This window comes from Lethenteron reissneri, chromosome 41, assembly GCF_015708825.2.
Source record: "Lethenteron reissneri isolate LAM-NWPU_2019-01 chromosome 41, ASM1570882v1, whole genome shotgun sequence".
NCBI lineage: Eukaryota > Metazoa > Chordata > Hyperoartia > Petromyzontiformes > Petromyzontidae > Lethenteron > Lethenteron reissneri.
In genome coordinates, this window is record NC_083819.1 from 10,225,101 (window position 1) to 10,242,778 (window position 17,678).

The window sequence follows — 17,678 nt, forward strand, 5'->3', positions numbered from 1 at the left end:
GTTCCACATACACTCACACATGCAAAGATGCAGCTTCAAAAACATACACGGCTCTTATCTTGTAACTACATGTGCTGGTAGGGTGTCCCGGGGCAATCCGAACCCGGGTTTGAAGCTTTGTGAATTATATTTGTTTGTTGTTTATTGAGTCAGGAACACTCCGTAAACACTGCTGTGATTCCGGTGGCATTACATTAAATGCCCAGCAGTCACACTGCAATTATGTCACTCGGGTGCCACAGAGCACCCTGGAAATGTACTTCAAAGTCTTTTTCCCCTTGGAAGAAGCTTGAAAATCATTTCAGATCGCCCAGCACACGGTCAAAATAAAGGCTGCCGCATTACAAGATGTGGGTTGTGTGGTCGCTGCCACTCATGGCCGATAATCTTCGTCTTGCTTGCGTCTTTTAGAATTAGGACCAACTCATGATTAGGATACTCAATTTGGGCCGAGTCTACCGAGGGGGAACACGAGACAGTTTCAGATACCGGGTGCTCCTGCCGTTGCGCTTGACCGGGAATCGAACCGGAGACGCTTAAATTGCGCAGCGCTATGCGCTGGCTTGGTAGTAATAGCGCGATGCTAAACCCCGACGCGGAGGTTACATCGCAAAGGGCTGCCCCCTGACGCGGGCGCATCGGCAGCGGTAGTGGCAGCAGCAGCACCTACTTGGGGCCATAGCTCATGGCCAGCGAGGCCAGGTATCCGCTGCTCATGCCGAACAGCAGCATGACGAGGAAGAAGGCGACGTCGTGCGCCAGCAGGGCGCTGCCAAAGGGGTGTGGGGTCACGTTGCACAGCAGGAACGCCGGAATGAACACCAGGCGTGCCGCCACCAGCACCGGGAACCAGCAGCTGTGCTCCCCTGGCTACAAAGGCATAAAGAAAGACAAAGTTTCCCCCTTATGCACCGTGAAGACTACACGGGCTGCGGAGGGGCAAGTGCTGTTCAGCAAGCGCCTATGAAGGATGGCATGGCGCACGAGGGGCTTGCGTGGGGTCGACACGTGCTTTGCCTATGCCCTCAGGGGTCGGCAATCAAAAAAAGAGCGGCCATTTTTTTCGAATTCGGTCAAAAAAATAAAATATTTCAAAAGCCGCAACGCATGTGAATACGAGACGGCCCTCAATAAATAACGTCACGAAGCGGTCCTGAATGATCCGCATGGGGCTCCGGAGCCGCAAGTTGCCAAACCCTGCCCAAGGTAAACTGGACTTCCATGGCCAGGAGTTTGCAACCAAAATAACAAGAGGGGAGCCATTTTTTCGAATTTCAGGGCCGCAATGCAGTCCTTAAAAAGCCGCATGCGGAGTCACAAGTTGTCGACCCCTGCCAATGGCCTACCCAGTGCCGACGTTTACAGCTGCACCAACGGGTGCTCATGCAAGGCCAATTCAACCTTACCGCAGGTCCGAGACCCTGTTGGATATATTCGCCAGTGATGTTTGGCAGCGGCTGGGAATGAATGAAACTCATGTCGCCAGGTTTGGAGCACACTCCGGTGTTATCGACTGCGCGGACAAATTGTGAGTGGCGCAGATAATTGCATTCTCTAGTGCACTTACATGCTCTCCGCCTTCATCTAACTCGCACTAAGCGGCACGGTGAGGTATGGTCAAACATCCCTCATGACCTGCACAGTTTGGGGAAGGACCTCTCATCCAAGGGTTGTACGCGTACACATGTCTCCAACCGCCGTCTGGTCTGGCCTGTTCGGCGCGTGCGCTCTGCACGGATGTCAATGAGGAATTGTGGAGGGGGTGGTGGTGGGCGGCAGATGTAGGATGTGGTGGGAGGCGCTGGGTGGGACGTCACTCACCCACATGACGACAGCTGTGAGGCTGCGGCCCATGAAGTCGCTCACACCAAACGTGAGGAAGCAGCACACGGGCAGGAAGAGGCTGTCTGTTGCACGGGTTCGAGGGGGGCGGGCAAACGCGGTAATTGAAATTACCAACCGGGCAAATCGTACTACATCAAGCGAGTTGTTGTCCATGCTGCTAGTTTTACATGGGCTGCAAAGCCAGGGAAATAAGAGTTAAAACTCTAAAACTATTTTTATTTTACCAGGTAAGATCCACTGAGCTAAGTAATTATTATTGAGAAGTGAACACAAATGATAGCTCAACGAAGTGGCTTATCACGTGGTAATTTATAGCAGCCAAATACTCTAAAAAGCATGTTTCTAAAAGTGGAGGGAAAAACCGGTGAACCCGACAAATCCACGCAACTATGGGTAGAACATTACAACTCCAAATATACAGGCGTTAGGATCGGGATCGAACCCACGACTTCCTGTTTACCAGACGAGGTGGTTAACATCTCGCCACCGTGACTCTGCGATACACGGAAGAAACGTCAAGACTTGGTGCGAAATTTTTTTCCCTGTAAATGCGAGCTCTGATTTATTCTACGAGTCGTCATGGTGATGCTAAAACCAACATGGCCGATTTTTTGTTACAATGCATGTAACAAGCGTGAAGACGTTTATTCAGAAAACTAGATTAATCTTATCTTCATAAAGGCATTTTACAAATATAAAATGCCTAGATTTATTACACAGACGAGGCTAAAAAAGTTAGAATGGCAACGAAATGTGCAATTGTTTTGTAAATCAACAGAAACAAAGATGCCTGTTGAACATGGGACACAGGAAAATATTTTTGAATCACATCACTAAAGCTGTGCACGGGAAAGCTACACCTATAACTTTTTATTAATGAGGAGAGAAACATAATAAGGACACATTTATTATTTACACAACCTAACCCAAAAAAAACCCTTCATGACGGATGAATACCGGTTGTGAAAGCCGACTAACATGTTAAACGGGAGAGAATGGGGGGGGGGCTCTTACTCCACATGTTGTGGGTGCTGAATGTGGCGACGCGCACGGTGAGCGCCGGGAACACAGCGATAGTGAACCAGAACACGCAACACACGCACAGCGCCATCGGCCAGATCTGCAAAACACAACGGACGTCGCCCCACGGGTTAGGACTCGGCAAGGCTGTGGAGGGCAAGTGGCTGTTATAGCAAGCAGCCCATTGGTGCCAGCGCAGATAACACGCGAGTGTCGAGCGGGTACCTTTCTGAAGATGATGTAGATGCTGTCGGGCTTAGGAGGCTCTTCTCCCTTGTTGTTCAGATTCAAGAAGGCCTGATGGGGCCCTGCTACTTTACTATCGCCTGTAAAACAGACGGAAATACAGACACACCTACGTGTACATATATAAAACAGAAATAGATCCCACGTATAGCCTGCATACTGTTGCCGTTAGCGAGCACGTATGAAGGCCAGCACGGCGCATGCGGGGGAAGTGTATCCACCACCATGCTCAGCTGCCTTTGTCTCCCCAGCAAAGTGCGAATGCTCACGCAACGCATCGGGTTACTGATTTTTTAAATTCGTCTCGATCTAGGGAAGGCCCCCGGACTGGTCCAGATATTCACCAGCGATGTTGGCCATGAGAAGGAATTGAACACAGCTTTTCCAGGATCACCGTGCCCACAAGTGAACCAAAGCAGCATTGCGCACGCATGCACAAAGACCCTCGCCGAGCCGTCTATGCAGCAAAAACAAGTTCAATTCTATTCTCATATTTTGGTATTGGCAAAGGAGGTCCCAGGATACAGGCAAAGTTCGATAAGTTAAGTAAATGGTCAAAGTCTTTCCATCAATGGCGCAGTCTCTGAGCCATTGATGGAAATTCCAAATTCCCATAGCGGTGGCCGGTCTTCCTGCAGGATGCCCACTACAAACCTTCCACGTATTGTTACTAATGTTAACAATCACAGAGGGATAAAGACCTGAGCTGACACTCGACAATTAACAAAAACGACTTTATTCATAATAAATATACATGAAGACAACACGGTGTGTCTCTGAGAGCTCTTAATAAAAGTTTTTGGGTTAGATCGTGTTATTTATAAATGTGTCGTAACCCTCCACCACCCGACACGGCAAATCAGTAAAAAAGTGTCACGTTGACAAAAGACAAATAGTTCACTACTTTAGCCCACCGGTGTGTTGAAGAGTGAATCCACAACATTTACAATTTTTGGGTACAACGTTTCGCTGGTAATTACATCCAGCATCATCGGGCAATTTGCCAGAATAGTAAGTAAGGCGGTAGCTATCCGAACGGTTAAAGTTATTTTGATTTCTTTCAATTTCGATAGTTTCTCTAATTAGTCTTGAGCGGCCGAACGAGCAAACGCACATGATGCAAGCACGGGCACACGCACGCAGGTCACCCACCATTAGCGATGTGTTCATTTTTGTTTTCTGTGTCATCCGTGGTGGTGGGGTGGTTGTCTTTGTCCAGGTAATACCTGGCGAATTTCTGCATGGGGCGGTGGAGAGGCACAGCAGCAGAGAGGAACACGATGACGACGAGCAAAACAAAAAGTACGATCTGAGAGAGACGCTGACTAAGCTTGCACCAAGACACAACACGCCAGAGTGCGTACCACGGAGGAACAGATGCGGCGAGGCCGTGAGACAGAGAGTGAATGCAAAAATAAAACGGGGAGTGTACAGGAAGATAAAACATTTGGTCGAGGGAGAAATGGATGACTTATAGAAAGAGGGAGAGAAGGGAGAGGGAAGGGGTGGGTGAGGATGGCAGGATGAGAATGAGAGAGGAAGAAATGGAGAATATGTAGAGAGAAGAACAAGGAGGGAGGGATAAAGTAGAAATGGAGGCGACAGAAAAAGTTAAGGCAAGATAAAAAAAGGTGGAAGATCAATAAGGGATTGAAATTAAAAGCAAGAGAAGGATGGAAGGAGGAAAGTGGAAGAAGAGGAGATGGTAGAAAGGAAAGGGAGGGAAGAGCAGAGAGGAAATTGGAGGGGAAATGAAAGGATGGAGACAGAGATAGAGAGGGTAGAAAGGAGGAGAAGTGGATGGAAGGTGGGTGGTGGGATCGGTGCGGTGGTGAGATGGAATGAGCCATGGTGGGTGGTGGGATCGGTGTGGTGATGAGATGGAATGAGCCATGGTGGGTGGTGGGATCGGTGCGGTGGTGAGATGGAATGAGCCATGGTGGGTGGTGGGATCGGTGTGGTGATGAGATGGAATGAGCCATGGTGGGTGATGGGATCGGTGCGGTGGTGAGATGGAATGAGCCATTGTGGGTGGTGGGATCGGTGCGGTGGTGAGATGGAATGAGCCATGGTGGGTGGTGGGATCGGTGTGGTGATAAGATGGAATGAGCCATGGTGGGTGGTGGGATCGGTGCGGTGGTGAGATGGAATGAGCCATGGTGGGTGGTGGGATCGGTGTGGTGATGAGATGGAATGAGCCATGGTGGGTGGTGGGATCGGTGCGGTGGTGAGATGGAATGAGCCATGGTGGGTGGTGGGATCGGTGTGGTGATGAGATGGAATGAGCCATGGTGGGTGATGGGATCGGTGCGGTGGTGAGATGGAATGAGCCATTGTGGGTGGTGGGATCGGTGCGGTGGTGAGATGGAATGAGCCATGGTGGGTGGTGGGATCGGTGTGGTGATAAGATGGAATGAGCCATGGTGGGTGGTGGGATCGGTGCGGTGGTGAGATGGAATGAGCCATGGTGGGTGGTGGGATCGGTGTGGTGATGAGATGGAATGAGCCATGGTGGGTGGTGGGATCGGTGCGGTAGTGAGATGGAATGAGCTATGGTGGGTGGTGGGATCGGTGCGGTGGTGAGTGGGGGGGGGCTCACCAGACGAGGCAGGCAGAGGTAGCTAAATATGGCGATGGCCGTTACAACGCACGCTGTCACGAAATACCAGAACGCAGCCGAGCGAGAGTCTGCGCCACCTGTGGGGGAGAGGAGGGAGATGGGCGAGGGGACATTGCTGCATCCGACCGCATGTCTCCCGCGCGTCTCTTGGTGGCGCCGTCACCGTGGAGACCCAAACTGTTGGTGTGGTTGTAACCGTTCAATGAATCGTCACCATTCTGGATCTCAATCCCATTTCTTCTGTCCCCTTTTTCACCAACGAATATTTTTTTGTTTACCAAAAATGTATATTCACTGATGAATCGATGAATTTCCTACGACGGCAGAAAATGTTGTTCAAGTTTATTTGTAGTTTAGTTTTGTTTAACCAGGTGAGGACTTGCGTGGCGCGAATGAGTCTCATTTGAAAGTGACCTGGGGTTATGAAGATCACGAAAGCGGAACTAGTAAAATAAGCACAGCAATGAAGCAAGCTAGTGCAAAAACAACTGTGCCACAAGACACATCGAGAATACTGCACCAACATAAATAATTGTGAAACTAACAAATTCAATGCAGTGCAAGTCTTCTCGGGCATGTTCTTTTTTCCGTTTTGTAGTGTTGGTATGGCACAGGTCCTGTGACACACTACAGTGCGGCAGTACGGCACAGCACCGTGCGTCAAGTGCAACCGTGCGTCGTCACGAGGTGTGTGGAGGTGCCTTGCCACCGCATGCCCAAGCAGCTTTTGTTCGGCCGGATAGGTGGAGCTAAACGGGCGTGGTACGGGCTAGAGGAGAGATGGGACTGATGTGGCGTAGAAGGATGTGGAGCCGATTGGACTTGCCTGTGGAGGAGGTTCATGAAGGATGCTACTGGGCAGTTGGAGGCAGTCGCCCTCCAACAACAACGGAGGGCAGAGGAGCAAAGCGGAGCGCTGGGTGGCTGAAATACAGAAAGTTGGCTCCACTACGAACCCGGCAACGTGAGTTTGATATCCGCTAGTAGCCAACACTAGCAATGATCATCTGAACCAGTCCTGGGCCTCCTCAAGGTCGATTCAGCCTCAAATGAGGCGTGGTGCCAGCCTTCACAGGTGCTCGCTCACAGCACTTTCCCTAAACAGTCCGTTCAGGCTCCACGGGGGATCTTTGTTTTTGTATGATGTGGCGAGGTGCTTACTGAGGATGGAGAAGATCATGGCGAGGGCGGTGAAGATGCCGGACATGCCCTGCCCGCTCATGACGGGCGCCGTGTAGCCAGGGGGGAGCAGTCCCACAAGGCCAAACACGCTGCTCTGGAACACAGCGCCAAACGCTGCACCCGCACACGCACGACATCAACAACTAGTGACGTGTTGTGATGTTTAAAACGTGTTTACAGTCAGTCTTGCAGATGCATTCCTGAAAAGTCCCAGGTAAAGCCAAAACGCATTATGCTAGGAATTACTGTACAGTATACCAATACGAACTTGCTATTTGCGAATTGCATCTGGAACTGTACACGACTGCACCAATAGACAGGGAGAAAGAACGTGATGAGAGAGAATGTGATCCGAGAAAATGATGAGTTAAAGGGATGAGAGAGAAAGTGATGAGATGTAGTAGTCACGTATTGATTTACTGTAATTCGTAGGCCAATATCATTATCCACAAAAATTGCTATTCGCATGCATCTCTGGAACGTATCGCTTGCGCATAATGAGGGAATACCGTATACACATTGCGGCAGTCATCCTATGGCGGGACAAAAAACTGAGCTGTAGGCATGCCACCACGTGCCGTATCACTCCACGCGTATACCCAGAATTACCACACCGCTCAACTGCGCAGCTCAAGAAAATAGTTCGTCGTCGATGGCTCAGAAACCGTGTGACAGCGGCACACGTTCCGCGTTCCGCAATAAGTGTTGCCAAATGGAAGAACTGCGTTACAGCTAAAACGCGTTGTGTGAGGATTTACTTTTCATGTTATGTATGTATGCATATGGCGTGAGTGTAGTGGTTAGCACACTGCACTATGAACCCGGTGATTGATTCCCGCTCACGACTGCGAACAGTGACAAATATATATGAATTGGTCCTGGGCCTCCCCCCTAGGTCAACTCGGCCTCAAAGGAGTAACGGGTGCGGCGTGTAAACATCACCACTGGGGGATTACAAAGGAGGCCGGGCGTGGTGCAGGCCACACCATTTCCTCGTGTGAGGTGTTGGCTTTCGTAGGTGCTCGCTAACACAGCACTTGCCCCAACAGTCTACGGGGGGGGATAACTTCAGAGAGATTTGGCGAAAATTGTGTCGTCGAGACCACGAGACCAATTTTAAACGCGACAATTTGATTCGTTTGTCTGTGTCGGGTGCTTGAGAGTCTCAACCACACAAATTAGATCCGATCATTCCATGGCCCATCCCAAACATCTATCAAGAACAAGACGGATCTCCGTCTTGTTCATACCAGCTTAACGGTGGTGGCTATTATGCACGTGGCCTGTAATGCAGCACTGTCGAGGCAGTGAACGTTAAGGAGGTGCTATACCCTGGCTCGCCAGGAGAAGGCGGTACGGCAAAGAGCAAACCATCTGTATGGGATACATCGTTGCCCCCTCGCATGTGTGTGCTTTCTCCGGGCACCCCGGTTACCTCCCACACATATCAACACCCATTAATTGAATGAAAACATCTTAATATAGAGATGACCGCGGAGCTTGGACAACTGTTGGTGCTGATTCGCCACGTGGCTGCCTTCCCGTATGTCTGTGCTTCGTCGCAGAAGCAGAGGGCAGTGCAGAACAGTCCATTGTTATATTACACTACACCTCCTTGTCGACGCTACTCAACTTTTACTTACGACCCACACGGCGTGCGGGAGGTCCTTATCCAGGCACTGGACTTTAACCAGAACTTTCAAAGCGACAGAGAGAATCCCCCGTGATCACGTGCACGTGCGACTGTGCAGTTGTGTGGTTATGGGTAGCTGTGGGGCTGTGGGTCTGTGGGGCTATGTGGCTGTGTGGCTGTGGGGCTATGGGTTGTGTGGCTGTGGGATGTGTGGGTATGGGGCTGTCGGGCTATATGACAGTGGGGCTGTGTGGCTGTGTGGCTGTAGGGCTCTGTGGCTGTAGGGCTCTGTGGCTGTGTGGCTCTTTGGCTGCTGTGTGACTGTGAGGCTGTGAGGCTGTGTGACTGTGTGGCTGCTGTGTGACTGTGGCGCTGTACGACTGTGGTGCTGTAGAGCAATGCGCGAGGGGACCCACAGTTGATGAGGAACACGGTGACCATGGTGATGCCAAAAAAGGCGCTGGGCGACAGGGAGCTGGCCCACACGAGAATGCCCGTGAGCACGAACATCATCAGGATGCCACCCAGCCCCCCCACGATGCGCAGCTTGATCGGGATCCTGCACCGCAGACAAGGGGGAAGCGGGGGGGGTGGGAAGAAACACACACAGCCAATTAGTCACGTAAACAAAACGTGCCAATTAGTTACTACTTCAGCACACCGGTGAGTTGGAGACTAAACCAAGACATTTACAATTTGTGTCCAACATGCTGGTGTAGTGGACACAAATTGAGTGGTGGTATGGTGTAGTCCGGCAAAACAACCCCCTACCTCCTTGTTTGGCGCCGGACAGTAATGCTGTGATGAGCAGTGCCATGGGGGACGGGCCAATTTCGACTGGCCATTCCCCTCATGGTGTTTGTAGCCACCAAAGCAGCCAAAGGATTGTTCTGGATGGGTGTGAGTGGCTGGTAACCCCTCCACCTTCAATTTAATTACCACAAAACTACGTGAAAAATATGCAAACACGTTTGTGTCAGGGGCCCTGAGGAGACAGGCGTCTAGGACATCTCCTGGCCAAACCCCGTTTGGCGGAGCCAGGAGACTGAATCGATACCCTCACGGTTCCTCCAGAAACAACTAAAAGCCACTGCGGGTGGTCACGTGGAATGTTCGAATGCTCACTGCAGAGGAGAGGCTGCCACTCCTCTGTCGGCAGCTGGACCGGTACCACCTGGATCTCTGTGGTATTCAGGAGGTCCGGTGGACCGGCTCTGGCTCCTGCCACAATGAGGGGTGGACAGTCCTCTACTCGGGGCAGGAGACTGCCAGACAACAGGGAGTGGCCCTTCTTCTGAACAAAAGAATGAAGAGTGCATGGGAGCTTGGCGGTGAGGTGTGGGAAGCTATAAGTCCAGGCTACTTTGAGCTCATCTTCCAATCAACCAGAGGCGAGGAGTGGTGGTTGTGATTATTTATGCCCCCACCGAAGATGAACATCAGTGGAGGGATGCAGGCAAGGCCGATGAGTCAGATGCTTTCTTTCTATGACCTCCTGTTACAGGTGCTAGCTAAAGTGGCCCCTCGGGATAGAGTCATCATGTTGGGTGACTTTAATGCCCAAGTTGGTCATGATGCTGGCACCTGGTCTGGAGTGATTGGAAGGCATGGGCCAGATCAGCTCGATAATATGTTGTTCCATCATTGGCGCATCCACACAACATCATGGATGCACGCCAGGTCCAAGCAAGAACATCTGCTGGACTACATGATGACGTAACCGTGGATGTGGGCCCATATCCTTGAGACCAGGACCTACCATGGAGCTGATCTGCCCACTGATCATCGGCTTGTCATCTGTAAGATGCGCCTGCCATTCTTCCACTCCGGTGGTTGTTGTACACCCAGGACCCCATTCCAACCCACAGCAGCCTGGTCTCAGCTAGCTGATGAAAGTTGCAAGCGAGAATTTCATCTTCGCTTGTATCTGGGGTTGGCATCGTCCCCCACTCCTCCTGATGCCGAAGGGAAATGGGCGATGTTTAGGACTGTGGCTCATGCAGCTATAATGGCTGCTTTGGGTAAACGGTCCAGACCTCCCCAGAGACCCTGGCTGACAGAGGTGTTCAGGCAGGCTGAGAAAAAGGAACAGGCCCACTCTCACGTCTACAGCATCCCACGTCAGAGAATGAGGAGGCTTACTGCAGCCTTTTTTTGAAGGTTCAGAGAGCCGCGAGGCGCTGCAAGGATGAGTGGTGGTTGCGGGTTGCTGATGAGATGAAGTCTGCCTCAGTAGCCCGCAATCACAAATCGCTCTTTAACTCCATCAAAGAAGTAACTTGTAGCGCCACACCTATCACCGTCATTAGGAGAAAGAAAGATGATCCGATCTCTGACCCCCAGGAATAGGTTTGCAGATTTGCACAGCATTTCTGTGAGGTCTTGGGGAGGGGAAATCCCTCAGCCTGAAAAACATGGGGAAGTGGGGATGACCCTACTTAGGCTACCGTGCTTCAAATACTGAAAGAAGCAGTCACCCCCTGTGAGTGGCAGGCTGAGGTGCCATCTATTGAGGAAGCACAGAAGGCGATCCAGAGTCTGAGAAAAGCACCGGGCAGAGATTATCTCCCAAGCGAAATGCCGTGGGAGGGTGGCGTTTGTACCCAGACTGCCCTACATGACATTATAATAACAGTCTGGACCACTAGATGGGTTCCGCAGGATTGGAAAGATGCCCTGGTGGTCCCCCTCTTTAAAAAAGGAGGATCGCACAGACTGTAACAACTACAGGGGCATCTCCCTCAGTGCGCTGGGAAAGGTCCTGGCAAGGATCATTCAACATCACCTTGCCAGACACGCTGAGGAGAGACTTGCGGAGCCCCATTGTGGTTTCAGAAAAGGGCGGTCCTGCACAAATGCCATATTTTCTGTCCGTCTGCTACAGCAGAGGTGTAGGGAATTCCAATAGGACTTACATCTTTGCTTTATTGACCTGGTCAAAGCCTATGATACCATCAGTAGGCCTGTGCTCTGGGTTCTTTTTCGTGCTTTTGGAGTCTCTGACTCTCTGCTCACAATCATTAAGGACCTTCATCATGGTGATCAGGCCCGAGTAAAACTACGTGTCTGGGAGTCAAGAGCCATTCCCTGTTCACCTTGGGGTGCGACAGAGATTTCCTCTGGCTCCCAAATTATTTAACATCTATTTTGACCACGTTGTTCATGAAGCCTTCGATGGCTGTACCAGAGGAATTTCCTTCTGGTACAGATACAATGGGAGGCTAATCAATGCCTGAGGGCAGTCAAGGGATGGCTTCCTAGTTGTCAATCATGTTACGTATGCCTATGATTTGGTGATTGCTGCTCACTCAGAGGAGGGGTTGGAGGTGCTGCTGCTTAACCTGGAGCATGCCACTAAGAGGTGGGGCCTTACTATCAGCCCCACCAAAACTAAGCACTTGTCTGGGTATATGTACCATCAGACACTCCACCCCCCCACAACTCCCAATTGGTGATGGGGCAGTTGTGGAGTGGAGAGTTTTCCATACCTGGGCAGTATGCTCATGACAGGCTCCGGTTTGACATTAGAAGTCTCACTCAGAATCAGTCGAGCAGCATTTTCTTTTCATCGGCTGCGTAACGCTGTGTGGAAGCTACCTGGTCTGTCGCTCCACACGAAGCTTCGGGTCTTCTCGGCCACGGTCATGCCCTCCCTTCTCTACACTTGCAAAACGTGGGCCCCCCTAATGGAACATCTTCGCCGGTTAGAAACATTTAGACTGGCCTGCCTACGATCCATGTTGGGTTTAACCAGGCTAGATTGTGTGAGGAGCTCACAAATACTTGAAAGATCTGGACAAAGTTCCATCGCTGAGCTCCTCCGGCAAGCAAGGCTGCGTTGGCTGGGCCATGTAGCCCGCATGCAAAGTCACCGCATGCCTAAACAGCTTTTGTTCGGCTGGATAGAAGCGGCTAAACAGGCACGGCATGGGCTAGAGAAGAGATGGTACAGGAGGATGTGGAGCTGAGTGGACTTGCCGATGACTAGTACCAGCGGTGTCAAGATCGGCATCCGTGGAGGAGGCTCGTGAAGGACGCTTTTATATGTTATGTTTCGGCTTGGGTCTAATTGTCCACGCTCAACTGACGTTGCCTGTAAATTACCATGGTCCCTTACGTTAAGGCAAGCTTCGGGGCCACTTCCTCGAGTCGTGGAGTTCTTCCATTACTAGTACGGTACATTTCATTAAAGCGTGTTTAAAAGTTTTTAAAAATATTACTTATTGGTGTTGAGGCGAGTCGTGGTGTGGAGGTGAGAGGTGGTGTTCGGAGGGGTCGGTGGTGTGGTGTGTAGGTGAGTGGTGCAGTGGTGGATAGGTAAGTGGTGGTGTGGTGGTGAGTGGTGGTGTGGTGGTTAGTGGTAGTTTTGGGAGGGGTCGGTGATGTGGTGTGTAGTGTGGTGTGTACGTGAGTGGTGGTGTCGTGTGTAGGTGAGGGGTGGTGTTTGGAGGGGTCGGTGGTGTGGTGTGTAGTGTGGTGTGTACGTAAGTGGTGGTGTGGTGTGTAGTGTGGTGTGTAGTGTGGTGTGTAGTGTGGTGTGTAGTGTGGTGTGTAGTGTGGTGTGTAGTGTGGTGTGTAGTGTGGTGTGTAGTGTGGTGTGTAGTGTGGTGTGTACGTGAGTGGTAGTGTGGTGTGTACGTGAGTGGTGGTGTGGTGTGTAGTGTGGTGTGTACGTGAGTGGTGGTGTGGTGTGTAGTGTGGTGTGTACGTGAGTGGTGGTGTGGTGTGTAGTGTGGTGTGTAGTGTGGTGTGTACGTGAGTGGTGGTGTGGTGTGTAGTGTGGTGTGTACGTGAGTGGTGGTGTGGTGTGGAGGTGAGGGGTGGTGTTGGGAGTGGTCAGTGGTACGGTGTGGAGGTGAGAGGAAGTGGGTTGGTACGGGGAGGTAGGGGCAGTCTCAGCTGGCTGGGGAGACATTCAAATGTGGACGTGTCAGTCGGCGCATAAGATAGCTGTCACCGTGTCCACTGTAGCGGAAGCCGGCTATGTGACAAGCCAAGGACGGGGCTCACAAGGAAGGTTGCATCCCTTCCGTAGGGGAGGCTTGCCCCACTCCTGACAAGAGGCGAGGTGGACCGGTAGGCATGGGAGCGCGCTTGTGTCTCTGTGCGAGGCTCACAGCGTGTGCAGCATGGAGTTGAGGCAGCAGAAGATGAGCAGAGGCACCATGGAGCATATGGTCATGGTGCTGTCAAAGTTCTTGGACAGCTCGCTCTCCAACGCAGGTGCACCAGAAATGCTGTCATTGCTGCCGTTGCTGTTCCTGGCCGTGACGTTCTCTTTCTTGTCTTGCAGGCGGCCCTTGAAGTACTGCAACAGAGCCAGGGACAGCGACAGGTGAGCGGGCGAGTGCACTCGGGCACGTAGTAATTTATGGTGCGAAGTTTAACACGCGTACGTACGTTAGATGCATTCAAAGATATCAAAGGCTCCAATGCAGATGGATTCCGCCACGCTGGGTGCGGTGATGCACCCAGCGTGTGACCCAGTGCCGTCAAAGCTGGGAGTTTGCAAATTCACGCTGCGGGACTGTGAGGCATCCGCAACAGCACAGCAAACGGGTTCATGCCCCCATCTTTAGGCGCAGGTTTTTACCAGCCACTCAGGTTTCCTCTTCTGTGAAATGTTGTCTCTGAACAAGGAACTGGGTTGATTGTAAAGCAGGACACGATCTCGAGGTTATCTCAGCCCATGTCCCTTTGCTTAAACCAGGAATACTAGAGGTTCCTGCTGGTTGGTACTCGTGCTCAGGCGAGGTGTGGCATTCACAGACTCCAGGACTCAGTTTTTTACTCGTCTTAAGGAGCCTCAGCACCATAGTCGGTCAGAATGTTGTTTAATCGCCACGTGCAAAAATGTCATCAGGTCCTGCAATTTTCATGTCAGGGCTCTACGACACATTCGGCTGCTATTGAGTCACGACAGCCAACACGGTGCAATGCAGCATCGAGCAACCAGTCCTCTACTTATGAACACACGACTTACGAACATCCGCAACCTCGCTATAAGCGAGTTCTGGATTCGCGAGTTGCGCGAGCAACTCAGCGTCTACCAATTCCCTAGTCGCGACCCGCCAGACTACAGCGTTCGCGAGTGCACTACGTAGTGCCAGATCACCAACACTGGGGAGGCGCGCGCAGAATGTTGTTACATTTGAAACGGTCTCCGAGGATTTAGCCACGCTCCCTGGGCTGCCCCGCTTTGTCCTCAGTATCAAAGAAATCCCGTTCTGAACTCGCTATTGGGCATTTTTGTTTTAGTTTATACGCACTTACAGTCGACTTCGTTTAAACATTTTGGTATAAACGAGTAGACTGTGAGGCCCGTTACCATTGCCTCCAACATCATCAAATGATCATCATCAAAAGTACTTTAACAAGTTGTTATTAATGATTTATTCTAGTCATCGTTATTAAAGATTTATTATTTCCCCCCTTATGTTCACTGGTACCAGGAACGTAACACCAGTTTGTCCTATTGGGACAAGGTTTCTGCATTCGTGAAAAGTTTGAGAAAATGTAACCCTCAAAGATAGAGAGTTTATTGAATTTACTTTTAATATAGACTTAAAAAGCAAACTCGCGGAACAATTTTTTCTTATTTGTGTTTTATTTGCAAGTGAATATTTATCACAGTATTACATGTAAATACACAATATTTCTTCTTATTTATGAGTTTAACAATGTTTCCCTTTTTTGTCAAACCGTAAGATATTGTATAACAGTGACCATATGGGCAATTAAAATACGGTACATTATTGCGTTCTGTCTAACGAAATGCTCGACTTCCAAAACGGCTCTCAACGGAACCCGTTCGTAAGTCGAGGACTGTTATTCTTGACAAAGCTCGATTGTTGCAACTTTATACTCTACTGAACGTCTGGAAAAATATTGGCAAGGTGCAACGTGTCCAAAATCCTTTGACACGTGTTTGCGATAGGTACTGTAAGATCTGACCGTGTCCGTCCGGTCCTTGTCGAGCTGCATTGGCTTCCGGTTGCTGAACGAATACATTATACGTTCGCACTCATTACACACAAAGTGCTTGTCACAAATGAACCACGATACCTCGCTGATCTCGTCAAGAAGCATAAACCATCACGCAAATTCTGTTCATCCTCGCAGCAGCTTTTGGCTATCCATCGAACTAAGACGGTCACCGCATCGCACACTTTCAGATGCGTTTCTGCAGCCGTCTGGGACACCCTTCCTTCCGATATTGGAAAGCCACTGGGAGCTATGCACTTTTAAATAATCTAGATTGAAATCTCATTTCTTTTGAATAGCTTTGTTGTGTTTAGTTTGTTGTACTTCCCCCGCTCCTCTGATTAGAATGATTAGCTACGTACGGTGCGAAAAAAATTCAACGTATACACATACGTACATGTCCCATGCTAGGTGGTGCTTCTTGCTCTGTCATGAAAGTCAAAGGTCAAAGTGGTTTCTTACTCTGAGCATTGAGGCTGTGCTCTTCTCTTGTCTAAAGCCCTGAGCCAGTGGTGAAAATTCCACATTCCTATGGCGAGGGTATTATCCACAGGACAACGACTGACTTCCCCACAATCACGCGTCTCTGCGATTAGGGTGTTCGTGACGTGTGCGGTGTTATGGTGGAGTCGGTAGGGTGTTCGGCGTGCAGCGAATATGGTGTTCACAGTGCTGCATACCGGTCGACGTTGTGTTCATGTGGAGTGCACCATGAACGCCATTTGACAAGGTGTCACGGTGTTTAAAAAGAGGTTCAAGGTGTATTTTATAATGTCTTTGATATATTTTAACTAAATTTGATACTTTCCATTGTTTTTTGCAACTAAAATTTTATTGATGTCACGCTTACTTGTGAAGCGCTCTGCGACAATTTCACTCTGAAGGGTGCAATATGAAAGTTTGATTGAGAGGCCAAGTTAATCCCCAGCAAGAATTTGAACTCGCAACCTCGCAATTGCGAGCCGCTCGCTCTACTGCTGCTATGCACTAATTTCTTTATAACTGCTTTTGTATTCTTTGGTTTTTTCGGTAAAGTCACGTGGGTAATTTTTTTTTTTTTTTATTATGACGTTTTGATTGCAACACAAGCAATCATCATCAGGTGTGACATCAAGCAACGGCCAGAATTTCTTGCTGTGGTTGTTACACCTGATGATGATTGCTTGTGTTGCAATCGAAACGTCGTGATTACATTTTTTTTTCCTACGTGACTTTACCGAAAAAACCAAAGAGTATGAATCCTTGCAGTCACGAAAGCTTCAAATCTAGAACTGCTTGTGTTCAGTTTTTTGTCCTTCCCCCTGCACCTCAAATAACCCAACGGATAATAGATATCCATTGTAATTTCTGACTACTTTAACCCCCCGCCCCCTCTGGTCTTCGCACCCGATTGGCTCACAAGGGACGTCATCACATTCACCCCTCGTCTATTTAAGACCGAAACAGGCAGGAGGATTGGTTGTTGCACTTGCCGGCGAAATGTCGTACTCGAATTGTAAATGTTAAGGGTTTTATTCTCCAACACACCGGTGGTGTGCTAGTAACTAATTGCCATGTTTTGTTTACGTGACAAGCCTTACTTGATTGGCTGTGTCGGGTGGTGGTGGGTTTAACGACACATTTATATTTAGGCGATCTAACCCAAAAGAAAAAAAAAACCTCTTATGGACGTACATTGATGTTCATCCTCAGGGCTGTGCTGGGATAGATTACGTGAAGAGAGAAAAAACCAGTATGTCGTGCTTTACGAAGCTCCTGCCATTTCAGAATGAGTATGTGCGGATCGCATATGACAAAATCAACTGGAATGTGCCCCACCTTGTCAGATTTCTCAAGTTAACCCGGGCGTTGAGCCTGAACAGTGCTTGAACAGGTGACCAGCCTGGATAAACAAGGGCAATCCAGCAATGTGGAGGCGAGGGTCATGTAACACAGGCACCGTGGTGGCGAGGTGTTAACTCCCTCGCCTCATATGCAGGAGGTCGTGGATTCGATCCGGACCTTGACGATGCCTGTTTATAGGGGAGTTTGCATATTCTCTACATGGTTGGATTTTTCTCCGGATACACATAAGCCACTTTCATCGAGCTCTCATTTGTGGCTAGGTTGCTTCTCCAAAAGAGCTATATTGCTCAGTGGGCCTTGCCT

The 17,678-nt window shown here is 49.9% G+C and overlaps 1 protein-coding gene and 1 long non-coding RNA gene across 8 annotated transcripts in view; one reads left to right on the plus strand and one right to left on the minus strand.

The window, feature by feature from the left end:
* LOC133352564 (equilibrative nucleoside transporter 1-like) overlaps positions 1-17,678 on the minus strand; it is a 60,115-nt gene that overhangs the window by 10,232 nt on the left and 32,205 nt on the right. For 6 of the 7 annotated variants that reach the window (XM_061568291.1, XM_061568287.1, XM_061568289.1 and 3 more), the window contains 9 exons: positions 13,664-13,854; positions 8,963-9,105; positions 6,893-7,027; positions 5,711-5,808; positions 4,264-4,348; positions 3,091-3,191; positions 2,860-2,965; positions 1,822-1,907; positions 671-870 (listed from right to left, as the gene is read on the minus strand). In XM_061568291.1, the coding sequence (XP_061424275.1) occupies positions 671-870; positions 1,822-1,907; positions 2,860-2,965; positions 3,091-3,191; positions 4,264-4,348; positions 5,711-5,808; positions 6,893-7,027; positions 8,963-9,105; positions 13,664-13,854 (1,145 nt within the window). The remainder of the gene's footprint in view (positions 1-670; positions 871-1,821; positions 1,908-2,859; positions 2,966-3,090; positions 3,192-4,263; positions 4,349-5,710; positions 5,809-6,892; positions 7,028-8,962; positions 9,106-13,663; positions 13,855-17,678) is intronic. The other variant, XM_061568293.1, reaches the window with a different exon arrangement.
* Positions 13,467-17,678, plus strand: part of LOC133352566 (uncharacterized) — a 36,326-nt gene continuing 32,114 nt past the window's right edge. The window contains exons 1-2 of the long non-coding RNA XR_009756278.1: positions 13,467-13,622; positions 13,840-13,881. This is a non-coding gene — a long non-coding RNA (uncharacterized LOC133352566). The remainder of the gene's footprint in view (positions 13,623-13,839; positions 13,882-17,678) is intronic.